Source organism: Felis catus, chromosome D4 (assembly GCF_018350175.1).
Source record: "Felis catus isolate Fca126 chromosome D4, F.catus_Fca126_mat1.0, whole genome shotgun sequence".
Taxonomy (NCBI): domain Eukaryota; kingdom Metazoa; phylum Chordata; class Mammalia; order Carnivora; family Felidae; genus Felis; species Felis catus.
Window position 1 is genome coordinate 17917537 of NC_058380.1, and position 21706 is coordinate 17939242.

At 41.8% G+C, this 21706-nt stretch overlaps 1 protein-coding gene across 9 annotated transcripts in view; it reads left to right on the forward strand.

The window, feature by feature from the left end:
• Positions 1-21706, forward strand: part of PCSK5 (proprotein convertase subtilisin/kexin type 5) — a 461238-nt gene that overhangs the window by 222898 nt on the left and 216634 nt on the right. For all 9 annotated transcript variants that reach the window (XM_023243354.2, XM_023243355.2, XM_023243356.2 and 6 more), the window contains one exon: positions 16861-16964. In XM_023243354.2, coding sequence (XP_023099122.2) covers positions 16861-16964 — 104 coding nt within the window. The remainder of the gene's footprint in view (positions 1-16860; positions 16965-21706) is intronic.

Below are 21706 nucleotides of genomic sequence, written 5' to 3' on the forward strand. Positions count from 1 at the left end.
GTCTGAGAAATCATAACGTTGGAAGGTTGCCCAGAGACCATCTGGTCTGTAGAGTTGCTATTTAGTGAGAGTGTTCAAGGATCACAGGGCACAGAAAAATAATATTGATAATGTAGTGTAGGTTATTTTGAAAATAAAGTTGTTGTTTTTTTATTTTAAGTGACTTATTTGGAAATTATGCACCATTTTGGTAGAAAGCCTTACTTGTCTGAAATGATGCCGTCCTTTGGCAAAATTAGGTTGCCAGTCTTTCACTGATTCCATTTGCACTAAATATTTAACACTGAAAGATCGCAGAAGAGCAATCCTATAACCACCAATAGTGTTAGCAATAGGACCATGTTAAAATCAGATTATTACCACTCAAGTAATACAAACTCTTTGTAAAAAAAAAAAAATACAAATCACATAGAAATATAGAAACAAAAATCAAAAATCTCTCTACATAGTTGACTTTCAGCAACTCAGCAACTGTTTTATGATTGAATAAATAATAAATCCTAATACCATGATGCTGGTTCCAAATATTCTTGACATATACAATGTATTTATTTTGAAAATATTTTGTTTATTGTCTTCAATCTGCATGTCACTTTCCCTTCAGATCTATTGTTCATTCTGTCTTCTTTCCTCCATTATTTTTTGTCATCCACTTAAAAAAATGTTTTTAATGTTTACTTATTTTAGAGAGAGAGAGAGAGAGAGAGAGAGAGAGAGAGAGAGAGAGAGAGAGAGTAGACCATGAGCAAGGGAAGGGTGTGGAGAGAGAGGGAGACACAGAATCTTAAACAGGTTCCAAGCTCTGAGCTGTCAGCACAGAACCTACACGGGGCTCGAACTCAGGAACACTGCGACCATGACCTGAGCTGAAGTCAGACTCAACCAACTGAGCCACCCGGGTGCCCCTCTCGTTATCTATTTTAACCACATAATGCTTTCTCTAACCTGCAGCCAAGCAAGATTAGATCAAAGAAGGTCTTAGGTCTTTGTGGGTGCTGTCTTTGTCCCCTTGTTGGAAATCGGGTATTGAGAAATTCCTGAATTCTAGAAACTAAAATTCAAATTGAGCTTCAGAGACATCTTCCAAGTCACTCAAAAAGGCAGTAATGCTGTGGATCCTCTACAAACTACTGATCTTTTATGTTATTAATTTTTCTTATCACTCTATGCTCCATATATTACGTCTGGCCATAGTTATTACAAATATTTTATCAATTTGTCATTTGCTTTCAGGTTTGCTTCAGATTGTTCTGATATAGGGAACTTTTTTCCTTCATTATTTCATTATTATTTTTTTAAGTTTATTTTGAGAGGGAAAGAAAGTGCATTTGTGTGTGAGCGGGGAGGGAGGGAGTGGGAGAGGGCAGAGAGAGAGAGAGAGAGAGAGAGAGAGCAGGAGAGAGAGAAACCCAAGCAGGCCCCGTGCTGTCACCACGGAGCCCTATGTGGAGCTCGATCCTACAGACTGTGAGATCATCCTCTGAGCTGAGATCGAGAGTTGAATGCTCAACCGACGCAGCCACTGAGATGCCCCTCGTTATTATTTAGTCAATTATCTGTGCCCTTTATACATTTGTCCGTTAGCCATGACTCATCTTTTGGTAACTTCTGGAGAACTTATGTATGCTTATGAAAGCTATGTATGTTTTCCCCCTAAAATGAGCCCAAACACACAGATGACAGGGGATTTGCTGTACCCCCAGAGTAATCCATGGGCCCCAAGTTAAGAGCTCAGGTTAGATAGTCCTTTCCTATCTCAGAGTCCTATCTCTAAGTCTTAATTACCAACTTCCACTTTCATCTAGGGTTTTCTCATTGCGTTTTTCAGCATTAATGTCTGACCAAGTAGGATTTATTTTGGCATTCGGCATGAAGCTCTAAGTTGAACTTTTATAGAGATCTATTTACTCAATGCCATGTGTTAAGTAATCTGTCTCCAAACACAATCTGTGTTACGCTCAAGTCATTGAATTTATTAAGGTCTGTTTTAGAGTTTTCTGTGTATTATTCTGTCAATTCTTTTGACATTACTGTATCACTCCAATTTTTAAACATTTTCTTAAGCCTTTTTACCTGTTTGCTTTTCCAGGAAAAACTTAGAACCATTTTGCCGTGCTTCCAAAAACAATCCCAGTGACAGTGTTTGACAACTGTATGAATCTTGGCTTCTTTATAACCATTGGTTTTCCCGTTCAAGAAAATCTACCTCTGAATTATTCAGATCTTTTATTGGCAACATAACATCTTGGGCTTGTATTTAATTCCATACTTTTAGATTTAGATTTATTTTTTGGAATAGTAAATATTTGTATGCTTTGCTGTTACCATTATGCCTTTAACTAGTTGTTGTTCTTTTATAAGAGAGATACTGGTGTTTTTTTTTTTTTTTTAATGTTTTTCTTTTCTCTGGCCCTTTAATTCACATTATGTTGTAACTCATTACCTTGTGTTTTTTTTTTTTTTTTTTTTTTTTGTGACCGGGTGGATATATACACGGATTCTGACTATAGTAACACTTATCTCTGTTCATTTGAGTTTTTTCTATGTTTGTTTTTATTATCCCCAAACTGGTTATTATGAATTCAGGTTTTGCGGTCAGGCTGACTTTTCAATTCCGATCCTACCTCTACCCCGTTACTACCTGAGTTGCCTTGAACAAGGGAAAATGGTGTTTTTTATCCTTGTTAAATTTAGTTTCTTCATCTGAAAGTTGGGGTAATAATAACCCAGGATCACCAGGTTGTTGCCAGGATTAAATACATGCGAGCATATGGAAAGTATTACAAATACAGAAGCTGATATAATCATAAATAGTATTTCTATTATATTAGCTACCATTTAAAATACTAAGTACCGAGAATGACAACAAGGTTTCATGTCTAGCTTCAGATTTTCTCTGGATTCTCTTTTTTTTCTTTTCTTTCTTCTTCTTTTTTTGAACTGTTGTTTCATTTTTGCAGATGTCTGCTTTTCTTCATGTGGCTGTACAGCATTTTTGGTTTTACAAAAGTTTTGTTAAAAATAGAACTTGGGTGTTTTCTCAGTATCCGTTGAGATTTTTAGTGTCTAGTTTCTCATATTGTAATTATTTATGTGATTTATTAGGATAATAGTTTTTAAAATATTATTTCTGCTTATATTATGAATGAAATTTGGTTCTTTAGTATGCTTTTGGTTTAGTATTAGGATATTTTATATATGCCTTTGTGTTTATTTTCCTGAGGGAGATTTATAGTTTCTTTTACTGAATAACGTGTGTGTGTGTGTGTGTGTGTGTGTGTGTGTGTGTGTTCTATATTGTTATAGCAGCTGGCAAATATTAATTGTGCACTTACGGAATATAAAGAGAATCTTTTAAAGTATTCTTTCTTTATTGTCCCCCATTTATCCCTCAAGAATATGGTAGCGTAGATATTAAAGTAAGAATTAAGCTTCTCACCCCCGTTTGGTTTGACCGATAAATACTCTGCCTCTATCTCTGTCAGTTTTTTTTGTTTTGTTTTGTTTTGTTTTGTTTTGTTTTGTTTTGTTTTGTTTTTTTGATCAAGTGATGTTAAAGTCACAAAATAAATTGTGAAATTTTGCATCTTTTCTCTTCTCTGGAAACATTTGTGATCACTGTTGTTACAAGTTTGAAGGAAACAATCTGTCCCTAAAGCTTTTCTAAAAAATAATTCTTTGATAAATTTTTCATTTTTTTAATCTATATTCTCCCAAACCATGTCCATTTCATAAGATTTTCAAATTTATTGACCAATGATTACATACAGTTCTATATAGAACTGTAATATAATTGCATATTTTATGTTATATATAACATAATATATATCTGATATTAATATAAGATACATATATATTATCTTCTTTGTTATATGTTTTGTTGCTATTCTTGTTTTTCAAAAAGTCAGTTCTTGGATTTGTTAATCAGTAACAAATTTTTCCTGTTTTTCCTTTGTCTTTTTTTTTTTTATCGCTTTAATATCTATCCTGCTTTCCTTCAGAACACTCTTCATTCTTTTATTAATCTTATTGGTTGAATCATGGTTCATCTGTTTTTCCTTTTACATTAGTATGATTTTTTTTAAGCTCTACATTTACCTCTGAACACACTTTTGGCTGACTGCCATTATTTTCTAATGATGTTTGGGCTTCCTCTCTGATAGAACGACAATTGAGAATAATACTTTTAAATGTTTAACAAACTTTGTTTCTACGGAGATTTATTATTGACCTTTCTTTCCACTGTGTTGTGGTCAGATAATGAGGTTAGATAACCAACCACACTAGCGGTTTGTGAGGTATTGTTTTTCCTTAAGGCAACCGAGATTTCCTTTTGGCTCGGTAGGTCTGCAACTTGTCTTTCAAAACTCTGTAGTTGATCCATGGATTCTTAAGAAAAAGAAATTACTCTTTGTAGGAGATAAGTTTTAATGTGATTAAATTATATCCATTATGTACACAAACCCTTTATAGTACTTCTCCCGAAATAAGTGGATTGAATTACCTCAGTAGTGTGGGTCTCCCAGTGACTTTTTTGTACAGTCTTTGATCCACACATTTCGATGGAAACGTTTCATGCTGTTAGATATTCATTATAGACAGTGCCTCATCTTTCAGCTACATTGTGCTTCCTTGTGCTTTTCAGTGTTTTTATGTCTCAAATGTTGTATTGTTTGCAACTAATTTTGTCATCCATATGTGTGTGTGTGTGTGTGTGTGTGTGGTGGAAAAATCGCTGCCCTTTGTTTAATTTTTAGTTTCTATGTTTCATTTTTTAGGTAAAAAAAAAGGATTTTAAAATAATTTTAATAGTTCTTCAAATCTCATTTTTTAAATAAAGCTGATATTCAAAAATAAATATATCTTGTAGTAGGGGTTCTCCCCCTTGACTCCTTGCTGTATGAACTTGGCTTACATTTATTTAGTGTTCCCCCATGCTTATTTCTTCACGTTTAATGTCATAATCTGCAACAATTTATTTCTTGCCATTATTTTTCTTTTCCAAAGAATTGTGTTAAAAGACTTCTTAAGTCTTCCTTCTATATTTGTTTTATTTTTGAGCGATCAGTAGGTCTTTCATACCAACTACCCATTCTAGGCTTTTTAATTTTGACCTCTTTATGCATCAGCTGAAATAGATCTTCAAGCTCTTTGTTTGCTTTATTTTGGTTTTCAGAGTGTGTGCTTGCAGTGAGGGTAGGTTGGTTTACTTTGTCGCTCCTACAAACGTGTGGCTTCTGCATTTACTCATGAAGGACAGGAGCTTAGTATACAATTCTTGGGCTTGTTTCCTTTCAGTGTTTCTGTTTTTGTCTTTCAGTTTGTTTCTTTTGAGAGCGAGCGCATGAGAGCGCACACCAGTGGGGGAGGGGCAGAAAGAGAGAGAATCCCAAGCGGACTCCTCGCGCTGTCACTGCAAAGCCTGACGTGGGCTGCGGGGCTCAAACCGTGAGATCAGGACCTGAGCAGAAGTCAAGAGTCAGAAGCTTAATTGACTGAGCCACCCAGGTGCCTCTCCTGTCAGTGGTTCTAACTCTCCTTTCATTGTCTCCTGAAATTAGCTTTGCAGAGGGACTCCAGGCAGAAGTTCTGTTTTGTTTGGTTTTGTTTGAATTCCTAAACAGCAGCTTTTAAGATATTTTTTATTTGTGTTTGAATTTATATATATATATATATATATATATATATACACACACACACACACACACACACACACACACACACACACACACACACACGTATCAGGAAGAGCGTAGGGGATGCAAAATCCTTAGTACTTCCTGAAGCACATTGAGTCCTTCGAGCCTACCTTGGGCGTTTTTAATCAGGTGGGATTTTGGTGACTAACAAAGCCTACCGTGGGCTTCCACGCTGGAGCCCTGGAGTCTGAGAGGCCTGGATGCAAAGCCCGGTTCTTGTTCTCCTCACATGATGTTAGGAAAGAGATGTAACCTTTCTAAGCCTTAGTTTCCACATCTGTAAAAAGGGAATAATGACATTGTCCGCCTGATGGCTTGTTTCGCCTACGCTATGTGAAGAACTGTGCCGTAAAGCGCCAGTAGAAACCTGATAAGTAAATAGTTAAGACTCAGTACGTGTTGGTCCTCAGAGGCAGACAAAGCTTCTATCCTGAAGTGACTTTCTGTTTCCTGGCCTGTCACCTTGTCTTTCCTTGTCCTCTCTTGATGATTTCCCTTAAAGCAAAAACAAAAACAGAATGGTGGCGGGAGCTCCTGGGTCACTCAGTAGGTCAAGCGTACCACTTCTGCTCAGGTCATGATCTCACGGTCCGGGAGTTCGAGCCCCGCGTCAGGCTCTGGGCTGATGGCTCAGAGCTTGGAGCCTGTTTCCCATTCTGTGTCTCCCTCTCTCTCTGCCTCTCCCCTGCTCATGTTCTGTCTCACAAAAAGAATAAATAAAAACGTTAAAAAAATTTTTTTTAATGGTGGGAAGTTCTCACAATTGTATTTGATATGATTAACTCAATTTTCCATGATACCAATTCCACGATACCATATCCCTATCAATGGACTCCCTCTAATGCAAACTTTCCTTTTGCTAACACCACTTTATGGTGCTTGTAGGCTTTCTCTCAGCTTCTATTTTGGCGTCTCAGCTTGCCTCGTTTATCAGCGTATTCCCTTTTTGTTCACTGTCTTTTTCACAGGCCCCATATTATTTTTCTTCTCTGTTCTTTTCTCTCTTTTTTCTCTTTTCTTCTTTTTCCTGTCTCTTGCACTACCCTCTTAGATTTCCTTTACTTGTTCTTTCTCCTTCCTTTCTTTCTTCCTATGTTCCAATTTTTTTTTTTTGTTTGTTTTGATTCTCAATGAGCGTATCCTCAATTCTGGCTTCAGAAAAGGTGTGATGCTGTCCCTGCCCTGCTTAGCATCTAAGCACAGACCTGCTCAAACTTGCCCTTGAAGGATCAGATGACAGATGAAACCCCTTGGTCAATTCTGAGATCCCGGCAGAGATCCATCCAAAGTGAGGAATGCTAGGTGAGGAGAAGATCATTTATCAACCCTTCTGTCAAAACCTGTTTTGCCAGCCGGTCCCTACAAGCACTGCTCCTGGCTCTTCCTCTCATGGTCCCTCCTCCAGTCAAAGACCGCGGTGGTGAAATAGATCAGAGCCAGACTCCAGAGTCAGCCTGTTTGTGGCCAGGTTTAGCTCTTGCTAATCACGTGACCCTGAGCAGGATCCTGACGCTCTCTCTGCTTCTATGCCCTTCTTTAGGTGGTAACGATGATAATATTATCTGTCTCTCAGGGTTGCCGTGAGCAATAAATGAAATAATGAATATAATACTTCTCACAGTGCACCTGGCTCGCTGTGAGCACTCCATAAATGCCATCCAATTCTCTGTACTTTTGGAGATCCATCTGTTAGGAATTACATTCAGTACCAAGAAAGTCTAGCTGATAGAGCAAGAAATCCACATGTCAAGATGTCGGTTAAGAAATTCTAAGCTATCAGGGCGCCTGGCGGCTCAGTAGATTAATAGCGTGTCTGACTTCAGCTCAGGCCACCATCTCATGGTTCGTGAGTTCGAGCCCCATGTCGGGCTCTGCGCTTACAGCTTGGAGCCTGCCGGATCTTCTGTCCCCCTCTCCCTCTGCCCCTTCCCCACTTATTCTCCCTCCTTCCCCCGCTCCCGCTCAAAAACAAATAAATAAAACTTTAAAAAAAATTTCAAAGCTACCAAGACCAGCGTCTGTGTTACCCTCTTAATCTTTTCCCAATGGCTGCTGCAGCTCCAGCCATCACACCCACGTCCAGGTAAAAGGAAGGAGAGAGTGACAGAGAGTTGAGGGATGGCTGTAGCAGGAAAGCAGGGCTTTCTCGGAAACGCCCCGCAGACTGCCTCTTCCACTTCCTTACTCCAGACTCTGTCTCATGTGCACCTGTCACTCGGGCATCTGGGGGACACAATTTTTGGCATCTCACGTGTAGAGTAAGGGTGGCAGTAAAAAAGAAAGTTGGAAATTACCCCCTAATTCCTGCCATAGTTTCTAAGAATTGAGACTCTGAAAACAGGGATAGGAGAGAGCAGAGTTTCATGGTTGGGCTGCCTTGAATAGAAAAAGAAAAAGAGAACATGTCCAGTAGAGAATCACACACATATGCTTTTGGGCGATGGCTAGATATCCTGGGTCTTTAATTCTGGAGGTAGATGGGGAAACAAGGCTTAGCTTTTGTTGGGGGGGGGGGGAGTCTTTTGTCGCTTCTTCCCCCCTTCTACTTTCCTTTAGGTGCCAAGCCAGCTTTGTTTTCTTAAAGTATGGAAACGTTAAACGTGACTTTTCTTATTCCAGTCACATCAGGGATTTGGAAATCCCTCCAAAATTTTTGTTACAGATTTCTGTTAATCTTAGTTGATCTTTCCCCTGGTGCATGTGTGTGCGCAGTGTATAAGGCCTTTTAAAAATAGTCTTTGTTATGGTTGACATCTAATAATTAGAAAGACGGCTAGGACTTGACATCGTAAACCAGGAGTTTCTAAAATAGAATAACATGTACTTAAAATTCCAGAATCTCAAATGCTTACTGATTTTCACTGAAGTTTAAAACAAAGGTGAACCTTGAAAATCCCTGTTTAAAAATACACTTCTTTGGGGCGCCTGGGTGGCGCAGTCGGTTAAGCGTCCGACTTCAGCCAGGTCACAATCTCGCGGTCCGGGAGTTTGAGCCCCGCGTCAGGCTCTGGGCTGATGGCTCGGAGCCTGGAGCCTGTTTCCGATTCTGTGTCTCCCTCTCTCTCTGCCCCTCCCCCGTTCATGCTCTGTCTCTCTCTGTCCCAAAAATAAATAAACGTTGAAAAAAAAATACACTTCTTTGATAAGCATGTAGAAAAGCATCACTTGAATTCTTTGTATTCAACAGGGGGAAGAAAATGAGAGAAAATGCTGTAATTTACAATAATAGTAATAACAGAGCTGCGGCCAAGTATTTTTGCTGCCCGTCCAAGGGTTCAGCTGCTGGCTTTTGAGGTGAAAACCCTGCAGATCCCTGAAGTCTGGTAGAAAAGTTTCAAAAACACTGCAGTCCACAGTCCAGTTAAGTGAATAAGTATGTGCCCCTATGTCTGCGTCCTAATATTCGGTACCAAATGGCAACTTCGACGTCAACCCAAAGAATATCTCACCTTCCTCTACAACCCATCAGCGGCCACTGTCAAGAGGGAAGATATTCCCACAAATAGGATTTCTTACCATCACAGTGGGGCCGAACGGTTGTTTCCCCAACCAGTCAGCTTGCTGCCTCCGCCATTGGCTTGTTAAAACCAGATCCTCTTGACAGATCTTGGTGGCATTATTATTTCACCAAGCACAAATGTACCAACGTGTTGAAAATGCTATTTTGCTCATTTGTTACAGGAACTAAAAAACATAATGTCAAAATCTAGGCATAGGGGAAAAGAGCTTAATTAACTGGAGAGTCATCAAATGCTAGCATAGACTCCAAGTTGTCCTTCTGGCTTGTTTCGGGATGATAGATTGTACGTCTCGACAAATCGTAATGACTGCTGTCTCTGGGAGTCTGTCATGTGCCAGGCACTCGACGTCCGTTACCTGGAGTTCTTGCAACCACCCTGCGGTGTGTGTGTTAACCATTTCCACATTTCAACTGAGAAAACGGAGTCCCAGGGAGGCGCAGTTAATTGTCTAGCGTTGCAGAAGCATTAGGTAGCAGGTCACGATTTACCTCCGTCTTCCCGACCATACCTTCGTCATGCTCATGTGATTAGCGGCTATGTTTATCATTATTGCTGAGAATAAGTTTAAATTAGAAATAAAACTAATGGGGATAGCAATGTCTTCCTGCCGGACTAAGTCAGTTCACTTGGAACTGCGTATTTATTCACGCTGAGCGCAGGACGGCCGGCAAAGTTAGCAAAAAAAAGGGGAAGTGAGAGATGTTCTCCGGCTTCCTTACCGCCAAGTGGGTTTCTCACAGCTTGACTGGGATAAGCGTAGGGAGGGAGCTCTCATACTGTCATATCTCGTCTACTTCAAGAGATCGCAGAGTCTGGAACGAAAAATGAGGGTCAGGCCTCGATTCCAGTTTGTGGGGCGCATGAAGAGAGAGAGGCCTTTACCTTGGCCAAAATTTACGGTCTCCGGGTCATAATGCTGGAGGGAATTGAGTGTATACGGAGAACTTGCACAAAGTTTCATTTATGGTGAATTGACGTCGGTGCGCGTGATGTCTTGGTTAGTGTACCCTTGTCTGACCGTCGATCGAACTGTATTCCCTAAGAGTTGATGTAGCAAAGTGTTTCAAGGGAATGACTATTGAGCTTACAGACAAAATGCCGTTTGTTTGTAAAGCTGCACAAAACTTAATTGATGTGCTTTGGGTGTAGTGACAAAGCCCAGGCAGAAGCCAGGATTTATAAAGGAAAAGAAGACACTTCAGTTTAAATGGCAGAATTTCTCTTTGTAAATCAGGGGCTATCTTAAGTGTGTTTAGAGACCCAGTTTCTAGACCTTTAGTGTATGCTCAATTCAGGTAATCAATGGCTGGTGTGTACAAGAGAATATAATAAACATTTGACGCGGGTGGTCCTGAACCAATCTTCTTTATCTTTCCTGCTTTGGTTCGGGTGTGGATGGATCATAAGTAGGCGTCCAGATGATGCCAATACAAGTCACATTTCCAAACCTGGAGGTACAATTAACTGTGTTTTCTGTTAGGACACCCAGTTTTTGGCCCGGAACGTTTTTTTCTTTTGTGTTTTTTTTTTTTACATTTATTTATTTTTGAGAGACAGAACACAAGTGGGGGAGGGGCAGAGAGAGAGGGAGACACAGAATCCGAAGCAGGCTCCAGGCTCCGAGCTGTCAGCACAGAGCCCGACGCGGGGCTCCAACCCGTAAACCGCGAGATCGTGACCTGAGCCGAAGTCGGACGCTTAACCGACTGAGCCACCCAGGTGCCCCGCCTGGAACTTTGGAATTACTGTAGAGCACACGATACAACGCAACAAAACAGAACAAACCAAACGCACTCCCATGAGCAGTATATCCTCCTGTGTGCCGTGGGGTTGACAACCTGATGATCCTTTCTGTGGCTTCATTAACCTGACAAAAGAATATCGGTTTCCTTTGTTTTATTCTTGAGTCACCGTCGGCATGCACTGGGTACAGTCAGGATAATGTTTGCACCAATCTCAGCAGGCTGTAGACATTTTCTGTCTCATCTTTGTTGCTCCAGCTCGCCATGAATCTCCTCCCACAATCGCTGATTGATTTAGCGTCCACACGACGGCGTGAATTTTGTGGCTACTTGGTCCCATTTCTATTTTCCATGGTCTTAAGGATCATAAAACAAGACTGGTCTTGTGTTGGATTTTTTGTTGAATGTCTAAGTAACTGGATGATTGCTGACCGGTCATGTAGTTTCCCCATAGGACTGGTTCATGAAATTACTCCATCATTGTGTAAGACAGAATCGGTCTTGTATGTTAAGAAGATTGCCCAGTTAGGGAACAGTTTCAATTCTCTGGTTTTGCTTTGCTACTCTCATTGATCAATTCTCTTTCCGTATCAAGATGTGTACGTGTTGTCCCTATTATCGGTTACCTGTGATGATAGATCTGTCGGAGGGGACCAAGGGAAGGTTACTTCTTTTTTTCTTTTTTAATGTGTATTTATTCTTGAAAGAGAGAGACAGGTGAGCGGGAAAGGGGCAGAGAGAGAAGGAGACACAATCTGAAGCAGGCTCCAGGCTCCAAGCTGTCAGCATAGACCCCCCACGCGGGGCTCGAACTCGCAAAGCGGGAGATCATGACCTGAGCCGAAGTCAGACGCTTAGCCCACTGAGCCACCCAGGCGCCCCTTTTTTCTTTTTAATAAATGAAAGTGAGTCAGTCACTCAAGATTCAAGGTCCTTGTTTTTTAAGGACCACCAAGTACAGATCGATGTTGGACGTTCACATGTGCATAATTAGCCAAGAAAACTCTTGTTTTGATTTTTTACTTTAAGTATTAGCAGTAGAATTTAGGGGTCCAGCAAAAGGCACTAGAAAAAAAATGTCTTTCTTGGGATACATCCTACTTTTTTTTTTAATTGTTTCTATTATTTATTTTTTGAGAGACAGAGACAGAATACAAGCAGGGGAGGGGCAGGGAGAGAGGGAGACACAGAATCTGAAGCAGAGGCTCCAGGCTTTGAGCTGTCAGCACAGAGCCCGAGGCGGGGCTCGAACCCACAAACCATGATTTCGTAAGTTGAGCCATAGTTGAACACTTAACTGACTGAGCCACCCAGGCGCCCCAGTCCTGCTTCTTCTGAACCTACTGTTGAGGCCACCAAACACTGAACTGCTCAGAACAAAAACAGAATACAGATACCAGGTAGTGACAGTGTCACTAATTATCCTGTTTTTGCTGCTAGAAACGAGAAGTGTTTGTGCTGGGGTTCAGGTGCAGCTCCCGGACTGGAATAGCCAAACTATAAACCACATTAAAGTGTGAGCATGTCAAGCAAGATGGCAAGTTCATGACCGTAAAGTTAAATAATATAATCACGTTCTGCTCTCCAGTACAGGCATATAATATTGTATTTTATTATAAAAATCATATATTTCCTAGTTTGGTATCTTTCTATTTACCTTCGAGGGAGTATGCCAAAGTTAAGCCTTTGGAACCTAAGACCCAGATTAAGGCTCGAGACTCCCCTGCATTCTGTGGTAATCAAAATTCAGCCAGAGAATCAAAATTCAACTGAGCTGAGAGAGAGAGAGTGCAGGTGCGAAAATAGCGTGACCACGAGGACATGGCATGCCACACGTTGCTTCCTGATTCAATTGTCGAAGAACTACCGAGCGAACCAACATGCGTCCATTCATTCTGCCTTCCGGGGGTCCACCTGGAGGTGCTTTTAAATAGTACACGACAGCATAGAAGCCACTGCCAGCCAGGGGCAGCTGGTTGGAATCGTCGTCCTTCCACTAACTACCTGTATGTACTAGAGTGACTATGTGTAGCTCCGTGTCTCAGTTTTGTCGTCTGTGAAATGGGAATAAAAATGTTACTTATATTCATAAGATGTTTAAGATTACACAGTAATAATGCACGTACAGGGGCGCTTGGGTGGCTCAGTCGGTTGAGCCTCCGACTCTTGATTTCAGCGCAGGTTGTGATCTCACGCTGAGCGTGGAGCCTGCCTAAGATATTCTCTCCTTCTGTTCATCTCCCTCTGCCCCTCTCCTTCTCCCTCTCCCTCAATTCAATCAATCAATCAATCAATCAATCAATGATGCTCAACATGTAGTACCTGGCCATGGCCAAGCGCTCATTTAATGTTGGCTAGTAATACGAGGTCCTTGAACGATGCAAAGCTTCCTACCAGGAAAAGATTACATATACAGAACTCTCCAGAAAGTCAAGTGTATTTTATTGCCTTGAAAGCTCATAGGTAGCTAGCCACATGTTGCAGGGATTTGGAAATGTCGCCCTTTTACCGCATACTGTCGTTTAAAGGTGACTGCCAGTTGTTCCAGGAAGAAACCTAAGGGGTGTGTGTGGCCTAAATCCTTGTGGCTTTTTATGGGGTCCGTGGTCCCCAGGCTCAGAATGGAGAGACACTGCTCTTTTCCCCCAGGTCAGTTATACTCGTGGCCTCTTGATTATCGTTTGCTCCGAAGTTCTTAGTGCTCCATCTTCTATTCTTGGAGGTGAGAGGGGTCTTGACGTTCAGAAGCCAGTGGAATGTGGGGCCAGGGTCATTGGCGGAAGGGGTAAGTTTCAGGGGGCCCTACTTTCAGCGCCGTGGACTGCGACGTTCCCAGCTCAGGGCCTGCAGCCTTCCCGTCTCTTTCGATCTGTGTGTGGCATCCCAGAAGCTTCATAGTCCGATCCCTTCACGTCTGCAACATCCCTGAGAGCATAAATACAAATAAGTCCCAAAATGCGAATCAGATGTCCCTGTAAACCCAAGTCTTCTCCGGATACCAGCAAATTAACCTATGGCTATTTCCTGAGCTAATTAGTTCCCCTCCCACGGGTAGCAATGCCACTGATGGAAAATCCATCGGTTTCCCCTACTAACTTCCTCACTTTACTTTGGTGAAATACAGGACATTTTGAAATTAAATGATTTCAGAAGTTGCGTATTATCAAATGCCGGAGTAAAATTATCTCAACGCCTCCTTCTTTCCATGCGTAGTTTCAATTTCCTGAAGCTAGTTCCTTCCTTCTAATTACAAGTACTCCAAGAAGAATTAGTTTTTACAACTCAGCGTGAGAGCAAGTAACTCTTATTTCTTCAGGCTGAATTGAATGCAGGAGGCTTCCTGAATCTGCCTGAATACAACTGCTTAAGTCACAAGATAAATGTTCCCCATGCTGCCTTTATCATCCCCATCATCATCATCATCATCATTATTATATTTTTAGTGCTAAGGGCCACTAGGGAAATGGCCTCCTAATGGTCAGAACCTTGTGTTTGATGTTTCCAAAAGAATCTTGCCCTGGTGATAAGTAACATAGGAAAGTGGTTTCATTTCTTTTTCTTTTCCTTTCCTTTCCTTTCCTTTCCTTTCCTTTCCTTTCCTTTCCTTTCCTTTCCTTTCCTTTCCTTTCTTGTCTTTTCTCGTCTTTTCTCATCTTTTCTCGTCTTTTCTTTTCTCCCCCCATAAAGAGTAATATTTAAAGTGTGGAAGTTTTAGCTGCATGTTAAATGTTATTTTAAAATCCCTAGGTTGATTTAGACATACTTATCAAATCCGAGTACACCTGCATATATCTTGCTGTTTGCTCATGGAGAAAAGCGAAGCAAGCATGCCCATTTGAGAGGATTATGCTGACCCACAAAGAAGCGTCTGGAAAGGTTTGCCAGACGGAGCTTTTGTTGTTGTTGCGTTTGCCCCTCACTCAAATCACGACACTGGGAAAGTTGAAAGGAGATTAACATTGTATCAGGCAGATCAGGAAAAACATCTTATGTCGACCTTCGCGTTCAGAAGTAGAATTATCCCTTGACTCTTTTCCTAGTTTTCTTGACCATGGCACAATGAGTTTACTCAATTCTTATGGTGGATTCGGTATCAGTCAGCAAAGGGCCAGATCGTGCTATTCGTTTTAGAAGTGAAACTTCCCTGCCTCCTGGGCCCCCCTCAAACCGACTCCCTCCCTTCCTCCAGAGTTTCATGCGTTATCGGGTTCTAAAATTGGTCCCTAGCAAGTGTTGGGTAAAACAAAACAGAACTAAGTCGTTTTTCAGTGTTCTTATATTTTTCAAATTCATGAGGTTAGGTTTTCGTTTCGTTAGTAATTAGTTATTTTGTTAACGCAACCTTGCAAAATCATCTACATCCAATCCTGCCCCCTCTGAAAACTTTGGAAATCGCAGTACTATGTGTTTTAGGTTTCATCTGAAGGCATAGCAAAAAGGTGTCAGAACTCTGTAGTACCTTTTTCTCCCCATCTCCTTCATGTTCAAGCCACCAAATGAGAGCCATGGCTCAACACGTAGCAGAATGTATTGTCTGCCACCTCTTGATGGCTTATCTTGCACCAAAATAAGTACTTGGCATCACTTTGATTCCGTCAGTATAATGAAGTGGAATAGATCTTAGCGTCCACATGCCAAATCTGGACACTGAAACCTTGAGAAGTTAATTTCACAGAAGTGGAAAATGAAAGAGCCAGGATCTGATCCCTGGGCCCCCTTTGTTAGGAGGCCACTCTCAAAAACGTGTATGTGGCAAGGGTGATGGGAACATGTAGTAGGAAGTGAAGCCGCGTGTGCACCTCCATCGTTGAATTAGCTGGAATTAAGACACCAGTTTTTCCTCTGCCTGGGAGAGGCCAGCGTCCGTGGGCTGCATACGAGGGGCCAAAGGGACTGCAACTTGCTCCTGTCACACCTCAGATCGTTGTCCCCCTCCCCTCCATGTTCTGGCCCATCCTTGGCAAGTATCCTTCTAAAATGAAGGTGGCAGGTGACAAATAAGTACCCAAGCTGCCTGATAACGGCCACGTTTCCCAATTAAGTAAAAGACTGTCACACCTGACAGTCAAGACGGAAATAATAAGCATCTTGATCAAAATTTCATGCGTGCATGGAGTCAGACGCTTTCCAGTAGATAGATGCTCCTTGCGCACGTGTACTGGGATTGGTTTTCTGTAGGTTTATGAGTGGTGTCGAGGTTCTCCAACGAAAGGAACTTCTCTACTCAGTGACTCTGTGCCTTCAGTGCTAACAGTCGCAAGAAATAGGTATCCAGCAATTTAATATAATAATCACTCATGGCAAGTTAAGGATGCTCCCATACCTATGTCGCGGGGCCCAGCTTTGGGCTCCGCGCTAAATTCTCTTTCTTTGAAAACACGGACGACAGGGACTCGGTTCATCTGAGGCTTTCTCCTTATCCTGTACGTACACGCAAAATGCTAACCCTTGCTAGTTCTTTGTTAAATTACGCAAGCGATTGTCTGGCTGTATAGCTGGGCAAGGAATGTTCCAGAAGACTTCAGTTTTGGCTTTAGCTTACGGTAATTTTCAGGTTCCGACGCAAGCTTTTACATAAAGGATGGCCGGGCCCGAACCGGGAGCCCTTTTGTTGAGGAAAACTGGAAATCCTCACCCTTTTAAACACCGAGTTACAACTGACCAATACCACAGTATTTCCTAAATTTAAGGTTACGCTTTCTGCCTCCCTCAGACTAACGTCACCTCTCCACGTTGAGACCCAGAGCCACATTTGTTCACCCCGACCCCGAATCACTGACAACTTTGTTTTTAGTACTTCGCCATTCTGCTTTTGCTTTTTTAATTTGCTTGTGACTCTCTGCTTCCCCCATCTTTTTTTTTTTTTGGTACAATGATTCTTACCTTGTCTTTCCCCAGTCCGTTTCTGACCTGGAGAGACGTGCAGCATGTTATTGTCAGGACTTCCCGTGCAGGACATTTGAACGCTAATGACTGGAAAACCAATGCTGCGGGTTTTAAGGGTGAGAACTTCTTTCATATTCTGTCACAGGCAAAATATTTTTATTTCCGCCCCTCCCCCCCCTCCCATTTTAAATGGAGAGCAGGAAATAGAATCCCTGAAAAGAAACTTGAAATTGTGTGTCGACACACAAGGAGCTTGCCCTTTTAGTAAAGAAAAGGCAGGTTCATTTTTTTTTGTTTTTTTCAATTCAAACAACACATAGAAGGCAGATTTCCTTGGCTTCCCACATCATAGGTCAATCTCTTAAAAGACAACCATCCAAGTATAGTCGACCTATGGGGCTTTTAATTCGTTTATTATCACTGTCATTGGTTATCTGAGTGGTATTTGTACCAATGTATTTAAAAATTCCTCATCGTCTGTAGGGATTGCTTCCACTTAAAGACTCACTGGTATATATTTTCACTACTAGTTGGTAGGCCATGCTTTCTCTACATTTTGTTTTTGTTTCTTGTTAAGCTGCCACAACAGCTAACTCTAAGACATCACTTTATATAAATGAAAAGTTCTTAGGAAGCTTTATAACACACAGTCTGTATACATTTATGTACAATATGTAATAAATGCTATTTTTCTCATGGCTGAGGATTATAGTTCCCTCAAACTCTCTTACTCATGGTAGCCATTTTGCTCGTCGTCATCCATAACGTATGTTATAATAAAAAGAAAATAATTACATAAAGCAGATGTCCTAAAGCTTCATTCACATGACCTCAGTTTTAACCCATTAAGTTAAGTTACAACAAAGACTACTCTTGGTTATATCTGCAGACTTAAATTTACTCCCAAATGGTCTTGGTATCATTATCTATCCCTATGGGTGAAAAAGAGCATCCCATGCCATAGGGAATATCTAGTTCAAAATTGAGATTCTGGTCCTCGGATCATCGGTAACATGTTGAATAATCCTGGGCGAGCCGTTTACTTTTTTGGGCCCTAACTTCCCCAACTTAAACATTTTAGAAGCTGAATAATCTTTTCTACCTATGATTTCTTAAATATGGTTTTAATATGTCTTTAGTGAAATTATACCCAATGTATGCATATATCCATGCTGGAAATGTAAAATGTAATTTAAAAAAAACTACTTGCAAATGGCTTATTATAGTCTCATGCTTAGCCCAAACCTGTAAATGTATCAGATAACCTGTGCCATATACAATATGTCTTTGGTTAACATCTTCACCGAAGACTTCACTCCATTTTTAGAAAAAGAAAAATATCCCTCTGCTTTTCAGTATTATCAAGGACCTCTCCATACTCATAACCTATATGGTGCAGCCGTGTTCAATTAACTTGTAATCTAAAGAGCTGTAAATACGTGCTGGGATCACATTGTCTGAAGCCCAAATCAAGACACTGGATCCCCAAACAGCCATTGTGATGTGCAGCATTCAAAATATTTGAAATGTCAGCTGTCTGTCATAGAAAATCCAGGACGTACTTTGCCATAGGGGTACGTTTCATTTTGATTAGCCTCCACACCCTGCCAGCTCTTCCTATATAAATCCACGAGGCTGGGAGGTAGGTTTGGGGAGGGGGAAGAAGGGTCCAAAATACAACCTTGGCGGGGTCAGTGCTGCGATGAACTTTTTGGTAGAGGGTTCACAGACCAAGGACATTGACCTCCATGAAGCTGAGGAATCAACTTTAACCCAAATAAAAGCCTTAGTTTTACTTATCCCTTTTTGGCAAGTTAAAAAGAGCGAATGGTTCTAATAAAAAATGCAACTCTTTTGAAAACCTCTGTTGGTTTTGGAGAGGGGGAAACAGAGGATTTCGAATAACTCCCCAGATCCAAACCTGAGTCCGAAGGGGGCCGTACGGTGCTCTGGCAAGGAAGAAAGAGCATTTTACTATTGCACGTGGCAATATTTAGTATCATATTCCACTCTTCTCTTAGACTGCTGCCAAGAGTAACAATTAAAGTTCGCCTTTTCGTAGATGAATTGCCCTGAACGGTCTGGACTCCCGGTGGAATTGTTTTGTAATTTTGTTGATGGCAAGCCCCATATTTCATCTAAACATGATCGTAATAAGAATAATTTTTTAAAGACTGATATTCTTCCCGACTCTAAGCATTACCATCCCCTCCCTAGCGTCCCACAAATAAAAGTGATTAAGGCAGAGGCTAGCGGGAGACGAAACGTGCTTTGGGGAGGGAGAGAATGGAGGTCACCGGGCCTGGACAAAGATGGGTGACTTTTTATGAAATGAGAACTGAGCAAACAAAGAAATAGCTAATGCTTGGAAGGACTTCACGCAAAGGGAGCTCAGCGAGAGCTCCTATTTTAAATCAGGTCAGCCAGCGTTTGCAGGCCTAGCTTCGCGGGAACGCATGGCCTCACGCTTCTCCTTAGACAGGAGAAGGCGGAAGTCACCTGCAAACGGGAGCGCGTGGCCGCGGCTGCTCTCTCTCTCTCTCTCTCTCTCTCCTGCGCAACTTAGTCCTAATGCTGAGCGAGGGGTGTGCCTGAAACAAATCCGAAAACATCTGTGCTCCCCTGGGCTGGCCTTTGTGCCCTGAGGTTGAGCGACGTAACCTGTTGGAAGCAATTTAATGTGTTGGAAAAAAAAAAACCACGAAAAAATAAGACACCTGAGGCTAACTTGACATATTGCCTAGTAGGTGCTCGTCTGCCCTGATGATGTCAATATCAAGCTCAGCGTTTCCTTCTCCTCGGGGCAAGCGCAAACAGCTGAGAGTAGCAACCAGTGCGGTATTGGGGTCTTGTCATCCGTGGACTTGATAGTCATCACTGATCGCTTCAGAGAGGCCAACACCCTCCAAACAAGCTGTCACCAGACACTGCCAAGTCCTTACATTTCTTCAGACATACCCGTATGTAGTACGTCGCAGGCGGAGAGTAGAACCAGGTGATCTCGGAGCTAGGCGGCTGTGGGCCTCGCCGCGAGGCAGACCCAGTCCATTCTAATCCACATGTGTTAGGGACCTGGCAGATGCAAGACATTCCCTCCAGCAGCAGCTGCTGGCTTCCTGTTGCCTGGCACGGCGAGGCTCTCATTCAGGCAAGGAGGTCGGCCTGGAGAAGCCGAGAACGTGGCTCTCTGCTGACTCGTGTGTTCCTCTGAGAGTGGGATTACCCTGGGGTTGCATGCGGATGAGCTGGGTGCACAGAAATTTCCTTGCTTCTTTTTCTGTGTTCTCATCAGAATAGCACGCTGTAAACAATCGGGTAGTAAGAGTAAACTCACAGCGAAGGGAGCCCCAAAGCCGGAAGCTGTTCATCGATATTTTTAGGCTAATGGTAGCGTAATTTTTAACAATGTTGATCGAACTAAGATTACCCTGTCCTGCTCCTTCTTAAGTAATAATAACGATCGTTTATAGTGTAGTTAAGAGTCTTTTGCAGAAGATCCGTTCTTTGAAATAAACGTGGGCCAATGAGTACCTACCTATGGAAACTGACTAACCGTTATTTGGATTGTTCGTTGTGTGAATAATTTTGGCTAAATGTCATACACCTTTTGACTCTAAACTTCCTCCAGAGATAATTTCTTTAAAAACGAGTGGAAGAAATACCATGCCCTTACCAAAAACTCTCCTGGAGGTGGTTCATGAGAATAGGAAAAGTATTTGTAGGAGACCAGATGAACAGATGTGATATTTGCCACTGGAGAACTGAACTCCAAATTCCTGTGTTTCGCCACTGCTCAGCATTTGTAATGCTAGGAGATGACTTTGGCATTAAATCATTTATTTGGGGGTTTTTTCCAGTGTTATTTCCTTCTCCTTTGATGCCTTCCTTATGAAAAGTCTTCTCTATTTTTTTTTCTTTTCTGTGCTTTTTCATACCCCCTTCGTGCGCCTTAAAATGCACAAATCAGCTATCGAAGCAAGGGCTTTTTGCCATTTGGGTGGTGTTCTTCACAGAGCTTAATTTATGCAAATCTCTTTGTTTATTTATTTACAAAAACTTCCCGAGCACCTTCCCCCGTGCCAGCCCGACATGTGTTGATGTGCACCCAGAAAGGGGAAGTGAGAGGAAATGTCGGGGGCCCCCTGGCATTGCCTAATCTGATCTGGCCACGGTACGATTTACATACACACGTAGAAATTTACACTACACTTGTCTTCCCTTCTGTCAAGCCCACATGATCTGCCAGGTCATGTTTATAAAAAAGTATCCATGCAGACTTCCCCGGTCATCTCAAATGCAGCCTAACCTGAGCAGGAAAGGGCATCTGATGTAGAGACGATGTCTGCTGGTATGTCACGGATAGTTCGAACAGTTCTGTTTGCGCATAGGCATAGATGGTATGCGGACCAAACCAGCCATGCGGAGAACTTTAATTGTGCATTCTTCTAGAATCCATGGCTCTTACCCTTTTAGGAAGCTTAGCTCTTTGTGACGATCCCCTCCGTTCTACTGCTTTAACCTGAGGAACTCGCAAATCCACAGTCACTTGGGCTGTGTCCGCCGATCCCCACCCCCGACCCCTACGAGTTCTTACCTCCCTGGTTCACGGTTGCAGTTACAAGTGTAATCGAATGCATGCCACCTCGATGCTTTAGGTTTTTTTTTTTCTTCAAAGTGTCTGTATTTGGATTATATGACTGTATACAGTTAAACGCTCTTAAATCTAGGAACAGGAATAGACGTCAGATAATAAATTAGGACCTTCTGTCATCTTTACTAGGCGAACGAATGAAAAAAATGTCATTGAAAATCAAAAATGACAACTAAGTGAGCGAGGTTACCACGCCTTCCATTTCAC